Source organism: Trachurus japonicus, chromosome 9, assembly GCF_045865225.1.
Source record: "Trachurus japonicus isolate A0001 chromosome 9, Traja_1.0".
Classification (NCBI taxonomy): domain Eukaryota; kingdom Metazoa; phylum Chordata; class Actinopteri; order Carangiformes; family Carangidae; genus Trachurus; species Trachurus japonicus.
The window spans coordinates 33,405,108-33,432,147 of record NC_140915.1 but is presented as its reverse complement, the minus strand read 5'-3'; the positions used below and the strand labels follow the sequence as shown (position 1 = coordinate 33,432,147).

Sequence of the window (27,040 nt, the reverse complement as noted above, 5' to 3'; positions counted from 1 at the left end):
TTCATGTGTAAAATGTAAGAGCGCCCCTTTCAAATATTCCAAAAGAGTTCAAATATAGCTGCAATATTTATTTATGTTGCCAGTATATAAAAATTACCAGATATCGTGCTAGCTGACACAAGAAAATATGAATAAAAGCGTGAGAGTGGGATGGCAAATTGAGAGAGCAAACCAGCAAAATTCAGGTTAAGTCTATCCAAACATAGCCAACTATAATTACTGATTTAGAGAGCACAAGGCCAGCCGAGGAACCATGCAAATATAGGAATGAGAAGCACAGATTTTGAAACTGGCATGTTTGTGAAGAAGTACAGATATTCAAATCGGTCTAAAGTGAAAGATTAATGTTCTGAAGTGTTCTCATGTATCGATTGCTTATTAAGCTACATGAAAGATACAAGCACGAGTCATTTTTTCCCACGAGTCTAATTTGTTGCTCATGCTTGTTGCTCATGTTACCAGTGCCTTAGTCCAAACTTTGGAGTCAGATCTTTCCACGTGCAGCTTATTAAAATTCAGCTCCCACAGCAGCATGCCAACAGATGTTCTGTTATAGGATTTGTCCATTAACAACACTTTATATCCCGATAGGAAATTTCAATCCATTTAAATGGGAGGGTTGGAGCTAAATGTAGGCAGTCTAACTCGGCCAGCTTAGTATTCAGTGCCCTTTCCTGCAGTCCCTTGTTGCAATCAGCTGCAGCTACAGTAGTCCCAGAGGAATAGAGGGGGCACGGCACAGGAGAAAGGTCATAGGAAAATGGGATAAATCAATGGATTTTTCATCTTTTTATGCTGTAGTTTTGATGAATCTTGAGCAAAGACTTGATTCTTTTAGAAACATAATTTGTCTTGTGTGTTGCAGTCAAAGACAGAGGGCAAACTGACCTAAACTCAGACTACTGATTTTATTTGCAGAGCACAGTTTTCAACCACCCATTTAGTCCAACAAAGATTGTTTATTCCGTAAATTCTGAATACATCACTGTTGTCAAACAGGGCGTGGGGGTGTTTTGAATGAAAGAACATCTATTGAAGCTGTTTGCTGATATAATTTACTAGTATATTTTATTATTATCAGACTTCATTTCTATTCCTTTTTGTTTATAAGTATATCACTGATAGAAATCACAGGGGAGACATTATTAGATTATCCCACTTTATCATGTATGTATCACAAAACAAAGATATATACAGACTATACAGAAATATCACAATTGCATCTAACTCCCGTTCTTCTTATACAAATCATTTACAATAGAAAGTGTGGCAGTTCAATTGCAGAGTAATGCAGAGCATCAAGCTCTACCTATCACTCAAATGCACTCTACAAAAGCTCTTCCCCTGAAAACAATTCTGTGTAATTACTTGAAGATCTTTGTCCATTTATCAGAGACCACACACCACGATCATTAAATCATCATCATCGGTGCAGGCAGGGGCATCATTAAATGCCCCTGCAGCGTGCTCACATCACTATGATATGCTGACATATGCTAAAACAGCTGGGAGACTATCAGAAAGAAAACACTGCCTGGAAAAGAACAATTGGTATTGCATTACATGCTGGAAAGTCATCATCTGAGAGCTGACATTATACCATCAACACAATATTAGTCTTAATTAGAAGGAAGAACTCCATCAGCAGGAGGAAATATTCTTGCGTTTACGAATTTTCTTGCATTACAACTTGAAGACAGAGTGGCTCAAACACAGCACATAACGATTGAGAGAAATATCCGTTTATTTGAAAAGTGGATGTTATGAGGCCATTTGTTGGTGATATTTTTATATATGGCTGTAACTTTGATTCAACGTCTGATCCATCACTCTGGCAGTTTTATAAATAGCCACACAACAAACTTTGAACAGAAACACAGCTTCAGTGAGTCAGACATCAAAGGTGTGCTAGATTTAACCAAGGCCCTCTGGTTATAATAGCAATTGATAGGTTGCACGATAAAATGAAGTCACGGTCAAGCGAAGAGTTTCAATTATTTTATCGCCCAGTCTGTCAAGCATGTGCTTTCTGAGCAAGGTTCCCATGTCTGCTCCAGAGATTAACATCCCTAATCATTTCCTGTCAAACAGTAAAAGTGTAGCACTGATACTTATCCTCTGTGCAGTATACACACATTACGGTTTAGGTGATGAGCCGCCATAAACAGTCAGGTGAACATTTATAGTTTTTGCACACATTAATCTTTTACAACAGCGCGACAGATGGATGGAATGAAAAGCAGATGAACGGGAAACCTTTTATGTACCAGCCAGAGCCACTCTACATAAATGCATCTCAAAATGAAATGCTAAGAGGTTGGGATCACAACACAAAATCTCATTACAGTAAATACATGTCTGTGCAAAGGGATGTAAGAAGTTAACATACCATTTGAAAGGTTCTCACCCAGTGATACTCATGATATATTTTGACAATAAAGTTTGAAGACACCGGGGAGCAAAACTGTCACTGTATGAAGTTAACAGGATACCAGAGATTATGGGTTTTCTGTATTTAGCTTGGTTCCTCGAAAAACTTCCTCCCTCTTCACTTACTGCAACCAACCAACATTTTCCTGAGGCATCATCTGTTGTTGCCCACTTGCGCATCCCATATGGCTAGATATATATAATTTAGGACATCATAAATATACAATCCCTACCATCTTCTGCACAGACATGGGCATGAGGATCCAACGACACTTATCACAGTCTGTTGTGCTTGGTAAATCCAGCAGGGCATTGAGGTTTTAGTAGCAGCAATACCGAGTAGCAACGCTGGTGTAATGCCTGTGACACCCAGCTGTTAATTCAGACTGACAACGGGCAGATATCTGGCAGACTAATGGCAGATGGGTTTGAATCCTTGCTTTATGGAGATAAACTATACCCCCTCAGGAAGGAAAGGGAGGGAGGAGGGGAGTTAAAGGCTTTCTGCAGTTTAGTTTCTGTATTTCAGAGTTTATCTGAAGGGTGGAATACATTCTTGTTATAGCTGGACATTTGTGTCATTATCAAAGCAAGAAAAAAACTGGTTGCCCTAGTTTTACTGTATTTGTACCATCAGCATGAGGACATATTTAAAATTACTCCCGAGCTATCAAATTATATAAAAGGAATCCCTATTAGACACTGAAGCTTAGACCGAAAATTATCTGGCCCAGTTTAAAGTAGTAAAGAACAATAGTTTTAGCAAGGATCCACGGGAAGAAGCTTGTCCACTTGAGCTTTGCTTTTGTTGTTGTTGTCGTTGCGTTGTTTCCACTGTGAATCTCCTGTGTTTTAGCGTTAGATAATGTTTTACATCTGTCACAGACACAGAGGATGTTATTTTGTTACACATTTGTGGAGGAATGTGTGTGTATGTGTGCCTCTGCTCCCTCTTTTTTCTTCCAGGGTTGTGACTGCCCTCTATTGGCCTCATCAAGCAACAACGCTTACCATTATTTTATGATAATTAGGATTAATTCAGCAGTGATTGCAGCTGAGAAAGGCCTAAATAGAAATATGGGTACAATCCCAACAGGGGAGATTTTGGTTGCTAAATAAAGCATGCAGCTGCCAACACTGATTCTCTCTCATCATTAAAGAAGTCTTTATTGCTCGGTGACGAAAGGCAGGCAATGACACAAATTAGTCATAGCATACAAAAAAAGAGAAGAAGAAAAAAAAGCCAGCCAATGAAAGCTCTTCCCTTGCTCCCACAGTTAAAAAAAAAAGCAAATGACGTGTGTCAGTCATCAACTTTGTCCCTACTCTTTACATAAACACATGTTACTCATACCCTGTTGGCTGGGCTCCGTCCTGCCTGAGTAGGAGGATCACGCATCGTCCTAGTACTAAAGCAGAGCAGGTAGACGCACAGGAAGAGGGGAAACATGTTTTTTATGACTCTGCTCTGTCTGCTGTTACCGCGGCCTGGCTTCACCGCTCTAATGAGATCTCCATTGGACGAGGTAGGTGGAAAGCCGCGGGTGAACAGGAGCACAGCGGTTAGTGATTCCACTGCTCGGGACTTCTGCAAAGTACATTGAACTCTTCAACTTTAAGCTGTTTATCATCCTGTGAAATCCCATGACCTGTGGAGAGCCGTAACCATGTTTTACTGGATTTACACGTTGTGCCACTAAAAAACAAAAACCTCATAGTATCTTTGTATTTTCATCCAGTATTTTGGGCCAGAGATCTAAATTTAGTCACAAAGCATCTGTTTCTAAAGGAACTCAAATCTGTGTTGCTCTTTATTTCCTCCAAAAGCTATCTCCTGCCTTCTCCAGTCATAGAGACTTAGTTTCCTCTCCTGATTCTTCTCCTGATGCATCCGGTATGTGTTCCTATGGCATACAGTATGACACAGATATTATATTATGCATGTTACAAGGTTAGCAGATATATACATTGAAAAAAACAATACCTGTACATATAAGCACCTTTAGTAACTCACCGATGTTTTGACTGTATCTTCTTTTTGTTCACAGAGAGTGGGAGGCAGCGTCGATCAGCCCTGATGCCCGATATCACTCACCTTGAACTGCTGGTGGTGGTGGGACCTGATGTGCAGCAGGTTCACAAGCAGGATACAGAAAGATACATCCTCACCAACCTCAGAATTGTAAGTGTGATCACAAACACTGAGTAAAATCACAGTTTCCCAAGCAGACTGTGATGTTGTGAGCTCGTATAAGAGAAGGCAATAATGAAAAATACTTTACTTTACTTTACTTTATTTGTTTATTTGGTCGGGACAATGCATATTAATGGACAGTGAGTGCTAGAGTACCCACAGTAAATACACCGGATTTAGCACATGTGCTAAATTACATCCATAGTCCCCAAAACAATACAACAAATTAACATAAAAAGTCCAAAAAGACAGAGGACCATTAGATAACAGGAAAGGTACATTTACATAGTTACAGGGTTAGACATGATTCTATATATAATCTATATAGCTGGAATTAACATGATTCATTGAAATATAAAAATATATATCTATACAGTTGCGATTGACATGATTCACTTTAAATATAAAAATATAAATCTATACAGTTGAGCTTGACATGATTCATTTTAAATATAAAAATATAAATCTATAAAGTTGTGCTTGAATGAATTCAAATGTTATGTTGGAAAGTAACCAAGTCTAAAGAGTGAACTGCAACACTAGTCCCATTAGACTCTGAGCATCCTGGAATATGTTAAACTGACTTATAGTATATATCAATTTCCACCTAGGCCTCAGAGCTGCTGAGAGACATGACTCTGGGGGCCAACATGCGTGTGCATCTGGTCCGCACCATCATCCTATCGGAGCCAGAGGTAAAGGGCTCTTTGTTTTACCTGTGGTATGTTAGTTCTATAATCCTAAAGCTCAATAGCTGTACATGAAATGTTTGGTATTCAGCCAATTCTGTTATCCAGCAAGACTGTGAGTGTGTGCACCAGTTGAAGAAGGTTACATTGCTGCTCCTGTGCTATATAAAGTTATTCTAGAGAAAGTATAAATGTTTCGGACAGGAGATGAATCCAAAATAGAGGGAGAGAAAACTATTACATATTCTTTGGTTTTCTTAGAAGTCTTTGTCCTTTCTTGTTACTATCATCCTTCCTCCAGCCAGAGATACAAATGTCTACCAACATCACCTCATCACTTAGAAGTGTGTGTGACTGGGGCAGGAGGATAAATCCCCCCAACGACACAGACCCACTACATGCTGATCTTCTGTTGTATGTTACAAGGTATGTTGCTATTGCTGTTGCTGTTGCTAGCTGTCTGTTGCTATGTAACTAGCTATATTATAAATAGATGTCTGATACATGGATGAACAAACCACATTTCTATAATTACATCCTCCATCACAAACAGGTATGACCTGGTGTTGCCTGATGGGAACAAGCAGGTCAGGGGAGTAGCACAGCTGGGCGGGGCTTGTTCCAGTGACTGGAGCTGTGTCATCACAGAGGACACAGGCTTTGACCTGGGGATCACAATCGCTCATGAAATTGGCCACAGGTAAAAAAAAAAAAAAAAAAACACACTCAAGGAAGTGACATTGCACCCACATGTGTTTTAAAGTTCACATATAAAACTCCAACTGTGATTGTATATTTCCTTTCCTGTCCTTCAGTTTTGGAATCAACCATGATGGAGTAGGAAACACCTGCAGCAGGAGTGGGTTCATGATGGCCTCTGATGGAGGCTACAACAGTGTTGATCTGACCTGGTCCCCCTGCAGCAGACAGCAGCTGCTCACATTCTTCAGGTGGGCCAACCTGTGCAGAGCAGCTGTGCATGAAAATGCCTCTCATTCATCATGCAGATCTGGCACTGTTGAAAGGGGCAATTCATCTATGAGTTATATCAAAAAGTTTTCTCCGTGGGTTGGTGGATGGATTTGTTCTTCATATTGAAATTCTTTAAAGCAATTTAAAGGTGCATTGTGTAGGACTTACTCCCATCTAGCGTTGTGGTTGTATATCACTAGCAACTCAATCATATTTTTCATGCTGCATTCACCTGAAATTGGGCAGACGGCAGACGGACGACAGCTGCTGCACGTAACGGCATAAACAAGCCTCTATGTAAACAAGTGGTCCGTCAGCACGAGGCAAAACAATGCATGTGACAATATGTTGTCATTTCTCTGGACTTCTGTGACTAAAATGACATCTGGTTTGTTACCGACGGCTGTCTGCCCGACTGTACGTGAATGCAGCATCAGTGTAACGCTCCATTCCTCCTCGAGCTTGCCCGCTCCATGTATATATGAATGATATGAACGGCAAATTCAGAGCTTACCGGAACACTTCAGTTTGTTGATGGGGGTGATTACTGATTAATGAAAAACATACTTTTGAACGAAATAATCAATTTTCGTGAATAGATAACAGAAGTTAAACAATGTCCCTTTAAACATAGAAAAGCAGATTAAGTCTTTTGGTGTGATGTACTGTGTGAGGTTTGGGAATGAGATGTAACATGCTTTGGTGTTTCCAGTGAAGGAAAGGCTGAATGTGTGAATGACCTGCCTGCACTGGAAGGCTCTCTACAAGACTGGAAGCCCGGTCTGTACTATGGGGTCGCTGATCAGTGTCGTATAGCTTTTGGTCCCACTGCAAAAGCCTGCTCCTTCAGTAATCCAGACCTGGTAAGTCTACTGTAATAGCAGCCTGGCACCACCAGGTGGCATTTAACTTAACAAATATACATTAATATCACATTTCTGGCCTTGTTTATAACATTGGTTTTTCTTTCTAATCAGCCAGTTTGTCGTGTTCTGTCCTGTCAAATTAACCCTGATGACGACAGCTCCTGCAAACGGCTCCTGGTTCCGCTGCTGGACGGGACAGAGTGTGCACCAAATCAGGTACTGGTCTGAGTGAGTCATTTTGTACCCCCCCCCCCCCCCAAGTGTCATTATTTACATACGGAAAGCACAAGCATATTTGTTATGAGGTAAAATCCTCTCTTGCAGTGGTGTCTGAAGGGGCGTTGTGTGTCCCCATACGAGCTCAGCTCCTCTGTGGTGGTGGTGGACGGCTCCTGGTCCAGCTGGTCTGAGCTCTCCCCCTGTTCAAGGACCTGTGGTGGGGGAGTGACACACCGCACACGACAATGCAACAACCCAAGGTAACAAATGAAATGCAAGCGATCAAGTGAATAATGGTGCTCAACATCCTCAAAATAAAATATCTGTTTTGGCTCATTCTCAGACCTGCTTTCGGAGGGAATGAGTGTCAAGGTCCAGATATTGGTGCTGAACTTTGTCACCAGCAAGTAAGTTCAGACTGGTTATGTTAACATTGGGCCGCCATACAGTAAGTCAATACTGTTTACTTAGTGCATGACTGTACCAAGAACTGTCCCTCGTTTTAATGATTTTTTGTGTTAGTGATTCGCAGCATGCACTCCCACAAGAGGCCCCCAGAAATACAAGTATTGATGGCATGACTCAGATAATTGGAGGCAGAGAAGTCCTTTAAAAGTGAGACTATGAGCTTGGGGCAAAGTGAGCTGTCTTTCCAATCAATTTTAGATGAAGAGAATAGTACTATGAATGCCTCAGTTGTGCTTTTGGGTGCTGGTTACAAACGCTGTCATCAGACTGGAAAAGTTAAAAATTCCTTTTTGTTGTTGTTGTTGTTGTTGCAATAGCCATGTGAGCGCACGCAGCTTGATTTCATGGCTGAGCAGTGTTCACAGACAAACCTCCAGCCCCTCTACCTGCTGCCGAACACTGCCTCCTTCTACACATGGATCCCCGCTGTAGGCTTTGCAAAAGGTGGGCCTCAAGAAAACTTTTTTTAATTTTCCCTTTTTGTAAAATGAGTAAAGAGACTGTTGTAGTAGTAGTAGTAGTAGTAGTTTATTCGATCTTCTACACAAAATTGTTTACAGTTGAGCATCAATCACAGTCGGTCAACCTTCCATAATACCATCATTTGTTCAACTAGTTCATAAATAGATCGAAAAGGTGTAGGCTGAAGCTATCTAACTTATAAATGCCTACCCTTTAATTCAATATTCCATTAAATCCATTAGAGCTCCTCAGAAAGAAACAAGTATCCAATAATTAACAAATGAAGCCAAAAAATAAAATAAATAAATAATTTAACAGCATTACAGTTGCAATCAACACCCAATTAATCAATCCTGTTTATAGCTTTCTATCATACTATGTTTTAATCTATTTTTAAATTGTGTTATGTTGAGCATTGTTTGAGATCCTCTAAGCTATTCCACAGTTTTACTTCCACCACAGACACACATGCTTTTTAATGTAGTATTTATTCTTGGTTGTTTTAAGTTAAGTTTCCCTCTTAGCTCATATCTCCCCTCTTTCCTTGAACATTTTTTGAATATTATTAGGGAGTAAATTTTTCTTGGCTTTGTATATTATCTGTGCAGTTTTAATTTTTACTAAGTCAGCAAACTTTAATACTCTCCATTTGATAAACAGATTATTGGTGTGGTGGTTGTATCCTGCATGATTTGTATACTGCATGGCTGTATACTGCATCGCCAATATTTTTTTTCTGTCAACTGTCCAGGGGATGAGCAGTGCAGATACATGTGCCAGTCAGACGGAGAAAGCTTCATAGTGAGTCGTGGCTCCCAGTTTGTGGATGGGACTCGCTGTGAGTCAGACAACGGTTCGCCTGCCTTCGGCTCCACTGCTGCTTGTCTAAGAGGGAGATGTCAGGTAGAGAAGACTCAGCAAGACCAAACATGTTAGAGAGCAGATGCTGTCTTACTTCCTCACACTTTTTTTTTCTTTTCGCACTCAGTCTCTCACACACCTTTTTAATTGTACTGTTTCTCTCTGATCAGCTGTTTGGCTGTGATGGTGTGCTGCACTCTGGGAAAGTTAGAGATGTGTGTGGAGTGTGTGGTGGAGATGGATCGAGCTGCACTTTGACCTCTGACTCCTATACTGGTGGCCAGGCCCGAGGTAACAAGCCACAGTGCATAATTATTGAACAAATTCAGTGAAATTGAACTATTTTGATAGTCAATTCATCTTTTAATCATTAACTAAGAAAAAGCACCACATTTTCTGATTCCTGCTGTGATGCCTTGCTGCTTTTCGTTGTTTCATATGGCTGTAAATTGGACACCTTTAAGGTTTAGACTGCTTGGTAGACCAAATAAGTTGCTGTGATTAAGGAACATACTGTATTATAGGCACTTTTTACTATTTTATCATATTGCATTAATGCTCAATTGCAATAAATTAATAATGACAGTTAAAGTGCAGCTCTAATGCCTTTATAATTCCTGTATTGTCCACCAAACCGTTCTGTTTCAGAGTACACCACCTTCCTTACTCTGCCAGCGAATGCCACACAGGTTCATATTGTGAACAGGGCACCTCTCTTCACTCACATGGGTTAGTGCCATGCAGTAACTTAGCAAAATGTTTATGTCTCTACACAAAACCGAAACTTATATTTTTGGCATTTGTGTCTGCAGCTGTAATGGCTGGGGATCGCTATATTGTGTCTGGAACTGGCATTATGGCACTGAGTATGACCCACCCCTCCCCGCTGGATGATAACCATCTAGAGTACCGCCTCCACCTGACCCCTGACCTTTTGCCTGAGACGGAGGAGCTGCTGCTGCCTGGACCACTGGGACAGGACATAAGCATACAGGTCAAGAGAGACAATCTGACAAACAGCTTTTGGAATATTAACAGATGGCAGATGGTTTCACACATATAAATGCAGCATGCACTGATCTCACTCACTGTTTTTCTCTTTGCAGGTCTATCGCAAATATGGAAAAGAATATGGTGAGAAGACAAATCCAAACATTAGTTACCGGTTCTATGTGCCAACCAGAAACAGTGACTCGACAGACATCACACCTAAAGGCAAATGGATTGTCTTTACAACACCCTGCTCTGTCACCTGTGGATCAGGTATGTACTGTAACTGTTAATCACAACTCATATTGAAAAGCACAAAAAAGGACACCCATCTTTGTACGAAGCTTTCTGTGGCTGATGCTTTACACGTTCACAGACTTGGCTGCACATTATAGTCTGAGTTTTCTTATTCTAGGAGCCAGCGGCTTTCACAAATGAGTTCCCAGCAAGGAAGCTGTTGTGTGCAACAATAATGACCTTTTTGAGCAGGCTTTTATCTCATGCTAAGCGTCTCTCTGTTATAAGGATTCTGAAGTGTTGAATGTGCCAAATTCATTTCATCATTGTTCTTATCTCAGATGGTTTCAGGTGGAAAATGCCACAAACTGTCCACTGACCTGATTTACTGAAGCATCACATACAGCACAACAGACGCAACAATTTTTTAAATATTGAAATTAAATCATGGATAATTGAGTTAAAAGGTGTTCTTAAAGGTGTGCAGAAGCATGTGTACATCTGTGCTGATGAAGATACAAACAACCACCTGGAAGAACACAAGTGTCAAACACCTCCACCACCTGTGCCACTCCAAACAACCTGTCAGCTCTCACCCTGCCCCCCCAGGTTAGGTTCAGTCTTTATCTCTGTATTAGTCCTTTCTGACTGGCACACATTTACAGATCAGCACATATGGGCGCATATGAATAATTGACTGTTTTGAAGGTGGGATACGGGGACATTCGGGCCCTGTAGTGCCTCTTGTGGCGGAGGAGAGAGGGTGCGTCCTGTAAGATGTGTTCAGAAACAAGGAGCTGTGGAGGTGAAGGTTCCAGATTCTGAATGCCCACCCGATACAGCTCCCAGCACTGCTGAAAAATGCAACCTGCAACACTGCCCTGCCAGGTATAAAGTCTGCACTGTACTGTTCAGCTCATGATGTGTATTTATTAAGTGCATGAATCAAATACTGTCATCAGACCACAGGATATGAATGTTTTAGGTGTTATCCCACCGCCTCAGTTTAAAGCATATTAGTATTTGCGCCATCAGTGGTGGTTTTACGTGAAAACTGTCTTTGTGTGTTGACAGATGGCATGTGGCAGAGCCGGGGGAATGCTCGGCAGTGTGCGGGCCAGGAGAAGCCAAACGTGTTGTGTCATGTGTTCGCCCAGAAGCTGGTCAGGATGTTGAAGTGGATCAAAGCTTTTGCTCGAAGCAAATCAAACCACCTGATTCTGTACCCTGCGTGGTTGACGTCTGTCCCATAGGGTGGGAATCTAATGGAGAGGTAAAGTCAAAGGCGAGATACTACAGGCAAAAACACTGTTTTTTCATGCACTGATCAATTTTGAGATTTTGCGCTTTTTTTTTTCCTTAACATGTATTCTTTCAGAAAAGTTGAAAGAAATGGTAGAAAATCCACATTAAGGTGGTTATTTTACTTCATTTTGTCTCTTTCATCAGTAGATTTCTCCTAAATTTACCAAAAGTTAACAGCTACTGTCACATACTGTGCTGTGTCTGTTGTCTGACCCATGTCATGTCAGGTATCATTGTAAAGCTCTCTCTCTCCTGAACAATGATGTAGGCTCAGAAAATTGTTTCCGCAACCAATCATAAAAGTACGATTTACATTAACAATCTATGGAATTTTACAGTACAAGTCTTTAAAGGCCGTTTTCTCAAAATGAGTTTTTCCTCATACTACATAAATACATACATAAATCTCCACTTCAGCAGCACTTACAGACACCAAACCTTCCAGTTTGATCACTGTCTATATTCTGAAGGTTTTTACAGAGGGAATTGTTGATATATCATTCACAGCCTGATTAATACAACATTTTATTCTTAAAAACAGGGTGAAATTTGATTTTTTTTTAGGGCTTGTGACAGTATTTTAGTGATAAAAAGAGATTTCCAAAATCCCCCCTGTAAAAACTTCTGACTCTAATATGTCAACAAAATAAAACAAGAATTTTGAAAGTAGCTTTATCCATTGTTCAGATTTCAGTTCTGGAAATGTATGCAAAATAGCGCATATTTCATCAGATATTGCCTCATTTACATATTTAAACATAACATTTGACAAAACTTGTAATACAAAAGATATTTGTCTTAATGTAAGTGATAAAATTGGGAAGTTTCAAGGTGATATGTGTTAGTTAAATTTTTTACCCTATTCACCTGTAGTGTCTCCCCTTAAAAAAAAAAAAAAAAAAACGCCTTAACATTATTTTTTCTCATCTAGGACCAGCCCTTAGTCAAATCTGGTTTGATGCCACGCTCTAGACAAGATCCTGTGTATGTGTGGAGTCCTGTTATCAGCCAGTGCTCAAAGACCTGTGGCAATGGTGAGTGAAAAAATATTCACCTTCTCTTCGAAAACAACAGGTCCTCATTAGATACGCTCATCCAATGCCTGATGCTTATGTAGGAACCCTGCAGGTGTGGTTTTCCTGTGTGGACCACCAGACCAGACTGGGGGTGCCGGACTTCCACTGTGATGCTTCCACCAAACCTTCTCCTACCTCTGAGATCTGCAGCACATCTCCCTGCCCTCCAATGTGAGATCCCACAGTCTGGTATGCCTGTAGCTATATGTGCTATACTATCCAGCAAATAACAGCTGTAAAATATTTTTAACAACCAGGTGGCGCTCTAAGCAAGGAGTCTGCAGTGTAACGTGTGGAGGAGGGGTGGCCAACAGGGTGCTGTACTGTGCTGCTGAAGCAGAGGGGGAGGAGGAGGTTGTGGAGGATTCCGAGTGCAGTGCCTCTCTCAAACCCACAGCAGTGGTTTCATGTAACACTCACAGCTGCCCAGCAAAGTAAATCACACACAAACACATCTGAAATCAATTTCTGCAAAGGCAAAGAGAAGAGTTTACCACCACTCTTACTTGTGCAGGTGGAAGGTGTTCAGCACATCACCCTGCTCTGTGTCCTGTGACTTGGGTGTTTCTCAGAGGGTTGTGTCTTGCGTCCAATTTGTCCACGGCAAAGAGAGTGTGGTACCAGAGGAAAACTGCCATGCAACCGTCAAACCGGCCACCACAGTGCCCTGCCTGGTGCAAGTCTGCACCTTCAGGTGGGAGGTGAAGCCATGGAGCCAGGTACATTTCACAGGAGACAGAAAGGACTAGACTAGATTAGTCTTCATTAGATCAGATTAGATTAAATTGGATTAGTTAAATTAGATTAGTTAGATGTTAATCTGTTAATCCTTTAAAAATGACTCTTTTAAAATCATTCTTAAGTGAATACCTTTGCGTTTTGGCCCATTGGTCACATAAAACAAAACACAAGATGCTTCTTTTTTCTTTTTTTGTGTATATTTTGTCATCTTGTTTCCAGAAAGATAAATTATTTCCTCAAGCAGAAAAATTATAATCGGATTAATCAACAATTAAATCATCTTTGGTCACACACCCATATAATGTTAAGAATAGCACAACAAAACTTGCAGAATAAACAATATTTCTACTGGTAGAAATAGTTTTATATCGTTTTTTGCTATCATTCAATCCCTGTGTTTTAGAACATATCAACATTAATCATTTTGTTATTGTTTTATTGCTGATGCTTGTTGGTGTGGCCCTTCAGTTTCCCACCTGTCCACTGTTTACCAGAATACTGTTTATTACTGTTTGTCTTTGGACGTGACTGTTTATTAGTAGTAAACTTTATTATTTTAGACTTCAGGTCCATTTGAAAGAAAGAGAAAAAAAAGTCACATGTAATGTTCATGTCTATTGCATGACGTTGCTGACACTGAGACTTGAGCTTACCTATCTGTGCTTTGTTTCTATCTAGTGTTCAGTCCCCTGTGGATATGGGATCCAGTCCAGGGCTGTGTCCTGTTTGGGCCCCTCAAAGCCTGAGCCCCTCAGCCCTCTGCTTTGCATGCACATGCCCAAACCCATCACCATCCAGGGCTGTTCCACCAGCAGCTGCGAAGATGTGGTGCCCACACCATCTGACGCCGCCACTGCGACACAAGCTATCATGACGGTTGACCTCACAGAGGGACCTCTCCTGCCTCCTCCTGAGAGCCACACAGATACAACACTACTGCACCACATGGGACATCCTCCTCCGAGTCCAACAGAGGCAATCACAGTCCCACAGACCACTACAACCACCTCAACCCCTAAAGGCAACACTTTGACTCCTTTACCTGTTCACAGTAAGAGCTGGACGCAGATGCAGGATCATGGTAACAGTGTGTGCTCTTTTCCAGGTGCATGTGGACAGCTACTTCTGGACGAATCAGGCACAGTGGATTTGAAGGATGTCCCCAGGCGCTGCACAGTGTCCATAGGTCGACCCTTAGATGAGGTCATTCACATCAAAGTGGAATCCAGCTCCTTGGATTGCAGAAAAAGTGTGTGTGTTTTTTAATATCTCAACAGTGTTACTTACACTTACACTATCCCAGATATTCCATAAAAAATGAATGCCGATTTCTGTGCATGTGTTCTTGCAGAGGAGTACGTGGCATTTTACGACCGACTGGCATTTGTGAGGAAGTGTGCGCAGGCAGCAGGTAGTGAAGTGACCACTAGAACTAATATCCTGCTGGTTCGTCAAAACCTGCTCACTCCAGGGAATGGGATCGTCTTCACCTACAAGTCACAGAGAAACACAAAGAGGAGCCATCATCACAGTAAGACAATGTGCATGATCATTGTGTTCATAGCTTGGCTGTATTCAGTATGTTGTCTCTAAAGATATTTATATTACATTAAGATTTTGGTAACACTTAACTTGACGCCTATCTCTATAACGCATTATAACCATACTTATAATGAGTTATAATGCAGTTATAGCACTGTAAAACTATAGTTATAAACACTCATAAATGATCGTTAGGCTTTATAACAATAAGCATGACACATCATAGAGCAATTATAACTCTATTATAATACTTGACCTTATAAGCCATTATATAATGCTCTATGATGTGTTATGCTTATTGTTATAAATCCTTATGATAATTTATGACTGTTTATAATTATAGTTATACACATCTATAAGCCAATTATAACACATTATAACTATAATGCATTATCGATGTAGGCATTGTCAGTGAGTTATTATAACGTATTATAATATGTGACCTTATAAGTCATGATAAAATTCTTTATAGTGTATTATGATTATTGTTATAAAGCGTTGTGATCATGGGTGTTTATAACTATAGTTATACAGTGCTATAACTGCATTATAACTAATTATAAGTATGGTTATAATGTGTTATAGACATAGGCATCAAGTAAAGTGTTACCAAGATTTTTAAACAATGAAAACCGATGTATTGATGTACCTCTACATAAACAAAGCCCATGTTGGAGGATAATGCAGCAAAAAGATTCAACTAATGCAACCCAATACTAAAGCCCTGCAATTAAGTAAAAATGCTAAAAATTCTATATATCATTGTTTGTGTATGTATTGTTAAAAATATTAATCATTTGGCCTTATTCGCATTGCATTGGATTGTATTTGACTGTACAGGCATTCATGTGTTTTATTTGCCACCACATATTAAATACATCCTGTCTTTGACCCAACAGATTGTGACATTCAGCTGTTTTCCCCCAGCGGTCACTTTGAGAACCCAACAACCTCCAGTACTAACCACACCTGTCGAGTGCTCATCAATGCCCCTCCCTCGGTGAAAATCAGAATCCAAGCGCTAGACATAGGATTAGTATTCAACGCCACCAACTCCCAGTCGACGTATATTATGGTGCGGGCAGGCTCTTTAACTTGTGTTGCTTCATTCTGCTATGTGTTTCAGAGGAAAGATGTGGAAGAATAATAACTACTGCAATATTTTACCCTATGTTTCTATTTCAGATCCGGGACATGGATGTGTTAAAGACCAATGTATTTAAGGGACAACAGCTGTTTCAGTGGCACTCCTCTGGAAATATGGCAGAGATTGAATTTCATGGAGACTACCTGCGTACCAAAGGAAGCTTCAGAGCTGAATATTCCTTTGTGAGGCTTTGATACTTAATGTGGTTTACACAAGAGGTTTCCATTCTTATGTTTAAGTTTGTTTAAAACACCCCATGTTTTTTTAACAGCCATTAAATTAATTTCTGATGAGTTTAAAGATGGTTATGTTTGTACTTCTGTACTAATTATTTTGATCTGAAATAAATAATAAACAAAGTCAAGCACTCAAAACCTTTAAGTGAGAACAATGTCATATTGCACCAGGAACTTGTTAAGTATAAACAAGGAAAAAATAGTTAAACTATTACAATTAGCAAATTGTTATTTTAAAGTTTTTGCATATATATTTAACACAATATATTAAAATATAGAATTTCCATCGTAGAGAATCGCTTCTCATCTCAAAGGCAGTGCATTAACCATCACACATTCCCACTTCCCACAATCCTTTGACAGCAGCTTTCCACTCAGCTCCAACACACTCAGTACATTGTGTGTCTATGCCGGCGTGGCGCTCTGCCACCGACTCCAGCACCAGTTCAGTTGCAACTCCCATACGGCCCAGTGGGACAGAAACGCCATGCCAGGCTCCTGAGCAGGATCACTGCTTGGCGGTGGCTGTGTCTTCCAGGAGAGCTCTCATGTCCAACAGAGCATCCTCTACAGCCCGGGCAAACTTGGCAGCGTTTGTCTCCTCACAGCTGTTGAAGGCCGTGATGGCGATGTTGATGTGCTCATCCATGGGATTGTAACACACTCCGTAGCCATCTGGCACCATTGGACCAAAGCACATCACACAGTCTGTCTTGGAGCCAACCTGGACACGGAGACGAAGTGAGACGAGGGCAAACACTCAAACAAACAAATACTCAAAAAAAACAAATAATCATGTGTTCAGTAACTGCTTAGATGCAATATACCTGGCTGGTGGAGAGATTATAATGCTGACACACAGCGTAAGAGGTATCCATGAATATCTCAGGCATGGATGTCAGATCTTCAATTCCCTGCATCCTCAACCCGAGCAGATGTCTGTCTATACCTTGTCCATGAATTGCCTAAAAAAGAAGAGTTGAATGTGTGGTACTGACTTTAATGAGATAGTTTCAAGAAAAACATCATGAAATGTATATTAATGAAGTCCAGCGCTTACACCGTATGTGTTTTCCTTGTGTGTCTGCACGGCCCTCTGCAGCAGTGTCAGCCTCTCTGTGTTCTGTGGATAGGGTTTACTGTTAAGACAACTTGCTCTCTAAGTTTGTGCATTATTGTGAAACTCTAGTTGTTGTACCCATACCTGTTTAGCTGAATCTCCCATTGCCTGGACAAATTTAAGGGAGTCCACAGTCGTCACATTGATGGCGTCTGTCCGCCCATATTTAAACATCCGTAACGAAGCACTTTCATACGTAGAGCAGCAATCATTATACATCCTGGAAATCAAAAATAAACACAAAAAAATGTATTGGATTATTTCAACCACAGAAAGGAAAAAGGAGAGTTAGAAGTGAGTTTGCTGTACAAAAGGTAGCAGACACCCCCCTTGTTTCTCTTTTGATATTTATTCACATATTTACTACACTTTACAATAAGGGTCCCTTAATTAACGTTAGTTAGTACATTATTAAGCATTAATTAACTGTTTACAGATATATTAACAATCATTATTATGTATTACTTAGGATTAGGAAACACATTAATTAATGTAGCCTATTAGTAAGCAGTTAATTAATGTTTACTACTCAAAGTTAGTTATTACATTTAAAAGTTGAATAATGTAATTAAGCATTAATTAACACATTAGTTTATATATTAATGCTTAATATTGTACTAACTAACGTTAATTAAGGGACCCTTATTGTAAAGTGTTACCGTAGTTTCAGGCCCCCAAGTGACTTTGTTCTTCTTTTTGTTCTTTTTCTCTATATATTCATTTATCTGTACTTATTTTTGCGTGCATTGAACATTGTTGAGAAGAAAAAAGTTAAGTATGATCACTTGTGTAAATACACCCCCCCCCCCCCCATCCTTCTTCTAACTAGTTAAATAAAAGGAGGGCTCTCAGATACAGAGGGAGCTCACTGGATCCCCTCATCAGCCATGAGCTGTAAATAGCTTTGAGTTACTTTAAGGAAAAAGTGCCATATTTTTAAAGACCCCCAGAATCCATGAGATTCATCATCATACATGGAAACAAATGTACTGATGGCATGTGGTTGCACTAATGGAGATCAGGGTGAGGGTTTTTTTCTTCCCTCCTCTTCTTTTTTTCTTGGTTGTTTGAGCTGGTCCCCAGAAAGTGAAATAACAGGATTTGGTTTAGAGAGATAGTCAGAAGGAAAGTTAGTAACTAGCTAATGATGACAGATTTATAAGTAACCTCACTTAATGCAGAGGGGGTGGTATAAGAAACCCACTGATCAAAAGAGGAACCCTTACAGCTATTAGAGAACTTGCTGCTGCTCAAGCTTTTTCCTCATCTTATTGCTTTGCAAAACATCTAGAAAACACAACTTGTAATATGTTGAGAAGTCTGTTGCAGATAAGAACCTACATTTTTTTTAGACAGCAGTCAAATATGGGACATAGAAATAACATCGGTAAACATACATAATCCACCAGAGCAGGGAGTCTAATCAATGCCTAAAATGATAATATTGATTAGTTCAGAGGCAATGGGGAGTAACAGTAATTGGTTGAATGTTTAAGTTCAAGTAAAAGTCCAAGTCTAACTGTCAACATAAAACATGGATCATAGAAGATGATAGCTAATGGATGGGATGATGTTTAGAGACTTAACAACCCAATGACATGATACCAGATTTAAAGATAAAAAGCAACAATGATAAAACATTAACATTAGTGACAACATGTCTCTTCTTTCAAAGGGACCTCTTACCTAAAGTAGGCGAGTTGAAAAGCCATCTGCACAAAACCATCTGGACTCAGCTTATGTTGCTTTGGCACATTTTTTCCAAAATGGGAAAACATCAGCACCTTCACATCTAAGTCATGCACCATTCTAGTGAGACAAAGAGAAAGAAGAGTAAGCTTCTATAACATCAAAGCTAAGACGATGATACTGATGATCATGACTGCACTTCACATACATGTTCATATTCTGTTTGGCCTTCTCAATGTCTCTCTTGACCTCAGGCGTAATGTTAAAACGTAATTTCTGAGGTGCAGCCAGGGGAACCATGGGTGAACGGACTATTTCGGTTTTCCGCCTGTGGAGAAAACGTGAAATAGTGAGTGAATCTGAATTCATTTAAAACTGGACACAACACTAACCTAACAACTGAATGAAACTTACATGTATTTAACAACATAATCAATGAGAAACACGATGGGTGGGCCTTCGGCAGGCGCATGTTCATACACCAGTCCACACGTACCGTCTTCCCCAACGATAAACTGAGGATGATTTACAGATGCATTCAAATTCCAAACCAGTGTCAACAGTCCTGTATATCGTCTTACATGTTAGGTCATTTGTCTCAAACTGACCTGCAATGTTTTGTCGAACCAGCGGTTGCCGCTGTTCCAGCGAGCTCCTCCTCCGTGGAGCATCTGTGCAGCAACGCGGCTCTGGTACAGGTCATCTGACACGCGTGGCATCGGAGCATCCAAACAAACTGAGAAGATACTTTTCTGGATGGCACGGACTGATTCCTTATTTGTCTTATCTGAGAATGGATAAAATAACCTTCAGGATCTAAAATATAGTTCATACCAAATATACTCTCTTATTAGAAAATAAATCAAGATATATTTGTGCTCCTCCTCACCCTTGATCAGGTTGTTGTAGGCTTTTCCCCAGGTGTTGCGGTGCTGGGATGTCAGGATCCCAATCGGCTCCTTGTTAGTCTGCAAAGAGGTGTTCCAGATCTTCTCCAGCTGCATGTAAATCTGGTCTACTGTCAGTGGGCTGCCATCACTGTTGTACACATCTAAGACAAAGAACTGGGGGGAAAAGACACAGAGACAATATTTATTTCGCCATTGCACTGAAGATAATGATATTTCAAAATTAGCTTAATGTTGAAACGTCATGCTGAAATATTGAGGATGCAAAGAGAAGAACAGCAGTGCCACCTAGAGTACCTGGAAGTTGTGGACCACAGTGATGTGAGTGGGAGCCGTTTTCCCGATGGCGTGGTTTACAACAGTATCTCTCTTTGGACCAGGGATACGACAGGAGGACAAGATCTGGTAATACTGATCCATACACAGTGGCTTCCCACTTAGGTATTCTACAGGCAGGGTCTCACTGTGACACAGTATATCCACATTATCCACTTGCATTTTAGTAAAGATGACAATGAGATTTCTGTCACAATATTATGATATCTGTAGCAATTTCAGACAGACTCACGTATCAATCATTTTTTTGAAGTCCAACACTCCTGCGATCAATCTGGCAGCAAATCTGCAGACAGGATACAATTATGTTACTGCCAACTATATCATGTTCTCTTGTTTAATTTGCCGAAACATCAACAAGCTACTATGCATAAAAGGTACACAACACTCAATTGTTGGTTATGAACATATCTAATTGTGCAACTTGATAACAAATGATGAGCCTCCTGTATCCAGCATGCCTAAACCACTGGCTTAACTGGTGTATTTGTCTACGGGGACGCCATGTGTGCTGCATATCCAGTGGGTCACAGCAGACAGAAACAGCTGAGCAATGCTATGGACAGCCAGAGCGCTTTAAATAGTCAGCAAGCGAAGGGAAGGGAAGCCTGTGCAAAGGTCGGCTTGAAATACCAGCTTCATCTGAGCTTGTTTATACTGTACTTCAACACAAAGTAAATCACTTTCAGGAACAACCTCTTCAGTGTGCATTTAATTAGCCATTGAAGAATTATAACTGGCTTTTTTTTTTTTTTTATATAGAGATTTATTAGTAAGAGTTTTGCAGCTGTAGCTGCTCCTGCATGTGGATCCAACATTCTCACCTCATCTGTCCTTGGCGATCGGTGAAGTGCATGCGCGGAAGGACAACCCCAGGACTGGTATAGACTGCCACAGGCATACGGCAGTCCAGATAGGCTGACTGCATCCACCATTCTGTCAGCTACATAAACACAGCAGCAGTCAGACAGCAAGATATAATACGTTTGCATATATTGTTACATGTAAACATAGTGATATCTGATACTAAAACAGGTCCACATATACAGTTCTTCCATAAAATACCTTACATTAACTTATCATACAAGAATTTCAAATTGTAAAGTAAGCATGAGTTTGCAGACTCAGACTGATACTCCCATGTCTCCCCCCACTGGCCAGCCATTTACACCTCACTACAAAATTAAAAGTGCAGCTAATGACAAAGGGCATTCAGTCAGTCTCTGAAATAAGTTAGGCTTTAGCTTATTTAGTCGACACACTCCACCACACGCCACCCTTCTACATAAAAATTCTAAAACCAAATATCTACCCAGTTTTCCGTCTTGCGTGCTCGTCGCTCCAGGCCTTTCTGCAGCCTTTCCCCAACACCACCCTTGAGAAACTCCTCCACTAGCTCCCGGGTGTGCTCCAGCTCCTCCTGGCTGACGATGGGCTCCAGAGAGGCCAGGTAGCGCTCACATGTCTGCTTCAAAGGCGGCACAGGCAGCTTAGGTAAACCCTCCTGGTGCATCAGGGACCTTTCTGGAATCTGTATTACTGGTCTGACCAGGCGACATGGCTTCACCACCCCTGGCCGCAGCTACAAGACATGAAATTAATTAGCACAAACTCTCTCCTGTCATTAAAGATTTCACTGGAAAAATATTACACAACTTCTCTTAGTTCAAATGTTGTAATACAGGACTCAATTGCATTGCGTTTATGTCTTACTGATAATCTCACATGTTGAGCCACAGAGACAATTCCATTCTGTGTTGACCTACAGAGGTCAATGATGCTGCCTCACAAATCCAGGTGTCAACACATGTTGTTAAATATGAAGTGTATGCAATCAAAGCCTCATATATGAAATAACTGCAAGTGCAAGTGACATACAAGTACACAAGTAAGAAATGGCTTCTTGATCGTGTACAAAAGCATATTTTTACAGTAAAATGATTAGGCTACGTCTGAAAATCAACACCAAAACAACAGGGTGAGGCAGTCATAGGCCTACTGTTGGAGTGACCGGTGTAAACTCTGCCAACTTATAAATAGAAGGTTGACACAGTTGGACCTTTGGAATGGTTACTAAAACAAACAGACATGAAAGCAAGAAATCTATCTGGGCCTTCATGTCCACTGCTGATTATCAATTTCATTATGTGATCTAATGATGATAAGGATTTATAGTACATTTGAAGGGTGTCCTAAACAATTTATTCATGAAGTAACAAGGGCAACGCAGATTAATTTCGAAATGGTCAGAAATACAACAATAATAAAAGTAATAATAAAATAAAAATCACTAATAATAATTTTAATTTTGGTCAAGTTTCTGTACCTACAATACAGAACTTCCGGTAGAGGTTTTCAAAATAAAAACATTATGACGACCGTGTATTGCAGCGTTATTATCATGTCTTAAACAACACGTCATAACAATTAATATAAAAGTAAAGGTAGGAGACGACCTCTGCGGTGGATGTAACTACAACTACAGTGGTGTTTCCGATGTCCTTTTTCCAGCGTGCACCTTTAGCTCATGTTGTGCTAATGGCTATGCTAGGCTAACGTCATGCAAACATATCGCGACGAGAGGCGGTGGAAACGCTTTAAAATGATACTTCGTCCTCACATTATGCAGTACTGCACATTATGACAGCATGCAGTGGCGAAACACTAGTTACATTTTAACCTAATATTGTCACGTTGTTGTTGTCCTGCAGAGCGCCCCACCCCCTTCACCCAGCCTGATGCCGTAAAACTACACGTAAGGCCACTGCGTTTGTTACAACGCACTTAAAATACATATAAAAAAACAACAACAACACACTCACCGCGGCTCTGACAAAAACACCCAACATGTTGTCAGACAGATGCGCTAAAGTCTCTCGACTCTCCCGGTAATATAGATGGGAAACCCTCGGGCAGTCATGTCTCAAGGACAAGCAGACTATCTATTCCTAGCTGCTCGCCCCCCCTCGGACCCACAGAGCTAAGACAACCGAGCTCCCACTGAAACTCCTGTTTATCCATGTGGAGTTTGGAGGGCCACATACCTGACTGCCTTTAAACTACTGTACACATCATTAGCAATAAAAGCTGCCTCATCTCGCTGTCCTATTTATTTTACAAGGAGAATTAATGGATAGGCCTAGTGATCCATAACAGTCATAAAGTATTCGTCAGTTTTGATTAGGGCAGAGCCACATAGACCTAGATGGGTGACATATTATAGTAACTAACAGAAATTGGAAAAGACTACATAAAATAGTCTAGGCTACAAGGTCACTATAGACCCTATATAGACCCTATAGATGCATGGCCTATCTACAGTATGATAGAGCCATTTTTGTGCACAAGCAGGGCCGTTGCTAGGAATTCTGGGGTCCCTGAAAGAATACTAAAGCGGGCCCCTGACTTTTCCACTGTTTTTTTTAGACTACGTATGTAGCCTATTATATATATTTTTTTTATTTAGCCTACTTTGTTTTGATGCTAATGCAGCAATACTATGAGTATTAGTCAGGGTCGTATGCAGAATAATTCAGTCATACAAAGATTAGACTACTGGGGTTTTTTGTGGGCCCTCCTGGGCGCTGGGCCCCTAGAATTATATACAATATCCTATACCCTATATCCTATACAATATCCTATACCCTATGGCCCTCTGCATGAGTAGCAATAACCTACAGTGACGTAATTTATTAAGAGCAGAAGCTGTAATTTAAAGCCAACACATTTTTATTTTTAAATAATGTTAGTTTTATTGATGAATAAAGGCAGGCCCTGATATAGGCTAGTTGAAATAATGCATTTACAGAATGATACTCTGCGTTGGTCTGGTGCATGAGGCTGCACATATCTCTACTGGCCACATGGTGGAGCTCGTAAAACATCTTTCCAGAGGAACAGCGTTAACTCATTTCTTCAGGAAATACAAACCAAAGACAGACTCCAGTGCAGTACAGCGAATCACCAGAAAATAAGGTTTTAAATGAAAGGTACAGTTCATTTATACTGTGTAGAACTGTTAGATTAACTGGCACTAGAAACGTCACTGTGCAAAAGTGAACCAAAACGGATGAGTTTGCTCTATATAGTCACATTTCATCAACATTTTTCAATAACAGAGGAGAGAGAGAATTGCAGTCGTGTCATGGTTTATTTAAAAGCAATAAAATAAAGCGATACAAAGAAAAAACAATCATACAAATCAAAATGCCTCAATTGCTCTAGTCCAGCCGCTGCCTGTCAACAGTGTATGTTTTAAACAAATTGTTTGAGCGGCGAATATTTGCTCAAGGTCCGTCTGCTGCCAACTCACAAACTCAGATAGTCCACCTGAGCCCAACACTGAGATCAGGTTGGAGATGTTCGTGCTGTCCAACTGGTCCGAGTCTGAATATGAATCATCATCAGTCCTCATTCTCTTACACGGCACCGGCCCAAAGTCTGGCAAATAAAACTCTGGATCAACAATATAATAACTTGTGTCCATCTTTCGCTTTTTAGCGTAGCACTGCGCGCCCTGCGGCTGTTTTGGCTGCGCGCAACAGTCTGAGTGGAAGTATCCATTCGTGACAGTAGTCACCACATGCGTGTCCAAGTCCAGGACAGTCTTTTGGTTGGCTTGTGTGTTTGGGATAGGTAACTCCCAGGAGGATTTGTCTGCACAACTCCAACAGGCTTCCGAAACCATGAGGTCAGAGTCGTTTGGTGAAACCATTGCGCAGGCAGATGCGTCTTGGTGCGCCACCTCTGCAGGCTGGCCGTTGGGCTGGTGCGCTCCGCAGTGCCAAGTGTCCGACTCAACCCCAGTAAAGTTGCAGTAGAAGTCATCGGCCAACTCCGTAAAGCTCCCGGTCAATTCGAGGTATTCTTGCCTTTCGCGGACTGCAGCTACGTCCTCATACTGATGCGTCCTCTGCGTTTGCGACAAGTTTTTGCTCATGTAAAACTGCCTGGCGTTTCTCAGTACGTACGTTACCAGTAAGTTCTTGTGGAGCTTGATGCCTCCTCTCTGCGTCCTGGAGCTTTGGATTTTCCTCAAAGAAATGGAGATCAGATTCTGTGCGTCAAATGCACACTCCATCCTCAATCGGACCAACCTTTCTTTCCTCTCAGTCTCTCAAAACGTTTCTTTCTTGACTGGAGAAATATGTATGTCTTTAGTTGAGATTCCTACTTGATTCGTGTAGACTGTGTCCATAGCGCTCCATGTCTTCCCAGTAAGGGCATGGATTTGCAACTCTCATCTTTCCTTGCCACGCCCTCACGTAGACATTGTCCAATGGGAGGGAGGCGGTGCTTCTGTTATACGCAAATATCACTACTAGCCTCATTCAGAATGCACGTAGGAACGGGCATGCTGCATTTCACTAAATGTGCTCTGAGCTTTTTAAATCTCAGTGCGGACAAAATCACTAGACTTTACTGTCCATGTAGAGTAGAATAAGACACTGTAAAACTGAATAAAGTGAAGAGAAACAGAGAGAAGAGAGCAGTATGGAACAGATTGTAGAAGACATTAACACAATAGAGCAGAACATAGTGTTGGCTAGAGGAGAGAGAGGGAGACGACACTATAGGAAAGAGTTATAGAATAGAATTGGGTAGAATAGAAGAGTAGATAATACATGGTCAAAATAGGATCGAATATGGTGTAGTGTGGTAGAATAGAGCAGAATAATGTCACAGAATAGAATTAAATAGAATAGAATAGAGAGTGATAGAGCTGAACAGAAGAGAAGTAGAACAGCACAACAGAGCAGAATAGAACAGATGATTAAAAGAATTGAGAGAACACCACGGAGTGTAACAGAATAAGAGAGTAGAATATATAAGAGTAATGTGATAGAATAGAATGGAAAGTAAATGAATAGAATAGAACAGAATAAAGTATATATGAGACGTATAGAATAGAATAGAGGGTTACTGAATAGAATATTTCAAGGCAATAGAATAGAAAAGTATATAACAGAGTAAATAGAATAGAATATAGAGTAACTGAGTAATTTAATAGAATGGAACAGAGTAATAGGACAGAATAGAATAGAATAGAATAGAATAGAGTAGAGTAAATGGATAGAATGGAACAGAGTAATAGGCCAGAATGTAGAATAGAAAGTAAATGAATGGAGTGGAACAGAATAGTATAATAATAGTATATGTGAGAGGTATAGAATAGAATAGAATAGAATAGAATAGAATAGAATAGAATAGTGGAAACGAAGAGCTCAATAGAATAGAATAGAATAGAATAGATAAATAAATACAGGGTAACAGAAAAAAAACTGAGTATTACTGTAGGTCGGAGTAGAATATAGCAGAAGTAGAAGAGAGTAGAATAGAACAGTGTTATGGAAAAGATTGAACTGACATAGAAAGTAACAGAACAGAATAGAACAGAGGGCTACAGAATAGAATGAAACAAAACAGAGACCAGTAGAGTAGAACAGAATATTATGGCAGAATAGAATAAAACAGAGTAATAAAGCGGAATAGACTACAATATAATAGAGCAGAACAGAGCATCGAACCTGTTAATAGAAGATGAAAATCAAG

General features: G+C 40.4%; 3 protein-coding genes across 4 annotated transcripts; 1 reads left to right on the top strand and 2 right to left on the bottom strand.

Moving 5' to 3' along the window:
- The first annotated feature begins 3,754 nt into the window (after nt 1-3,754).
- adamts13 (ADAM metallopeptidase with thrombospondin type 1 motif, 13) lies at nt 3,755-16,500 on the top strand. 2 transcript variants are annotated; one of them, XM_085787538.1, is made up of 28 exons: nt 3,755-3,956; nt 4,258-4,324; nt 4,479-4,612; nt 5,236-5,319; nt 5,615-5,739; nt 5,867-6,013; nt 6,129-6,263; nt 6,998-7,148; nt 7,263-7,367; nt 7,476-7,630; nt 7,714-7,777; nt 8,156-8,282; nt 9,052-9,203; nt 9,332-9,452; nt 9,810-9,890; nt 9,974-10,155; nt 10,268-10,424; nt 10,868-10,997; nt 11,097-11,276; nt 11,463-11,661; nt 12,625-12,727; nt 12,811-12,940; nt 13,027-13,203; nt 13,284-13,488; nt 14,189-14,759; nt 14,862-15,041; nt 15,952-16,127; nt 16,238-16,500. In XM_085787538.1, the coding sequence occupies exons 1-28, from the start codon at nt 3,879-3,881 to the stop codon at nt 16,391-16,393; spliced, it is 4,272 nt and encodes a 1,423-aa protein (XP_085643664.1). In that variant the 5' UTR covers nt 3,755-3,878; the 3' UTR covers nt 16,394-16,500. The 2 variants fall into 2 exon arrangements, 1 of the variants encoding a protein (XP_085643664.1); XR_015036613.1 differs by lacking the exon at nt 16,238-16,500 and having other exon boundaries at nt 3,765-3,956; nt 14,189-14,765; nt 14,867-15,041.
- A 59-nt stretch (nt 16,501-16,559) lies between these two features.
- Nucleotides 16,560-23,470, bottom strand: LOC146981908 (carnitine O-acetyltransferase-like). Its single transcript, XM_085787539.1, has 14 exons — nt 23,311-23,470; nt 21,801-22,070; nt 21,313-21,431; nt 20,721-20,774; nt 20,450-20,615; nt 20,134-20,308; nt 19,853-20,031; nt 19,659-19,759; nt 19,453-19,572; nt 19,242-19,364; nt 17,640-17,775; nt 17,496-17,558; nt 17,263-17,400; nt 16,560-17,159 (listed from the first exon to the last, which is right to left on the bottom strand). The coding sequence occupies exons 1-14, from the start codon at nt 23,335-23,337 to the stop codon at nt 16,944-16,946; spliced, it is 1,887 nt and encodes a 628-aa protein (XP_085643665.1). The 5' UTR covers nt 23,338-23,470; the 3' UTR covers nt 16,560-16,943.
- Nucleotides 23,471-24,214: 744 nt separating this feature from the next.
- LOC146981907 (immediate early response gene 5-like protein) lies at nt 24,215-25,727 on the bottom strand. Its single transcript, XM_085787537.1, has one exon. It carries the CDS (start codon nt 25,566-25,568, stop codon nt 24,690-24,692), a length of 879 nt encoding a protein of 292 aa, XP_085643663.1. The 5' UTR covers nt 25,569-25,727; the 3' UTR covers nt 24,215-24,689.
- Between the last annotated feature and the right edge of the window lie 1,313 nt (nt 25,728-27,040).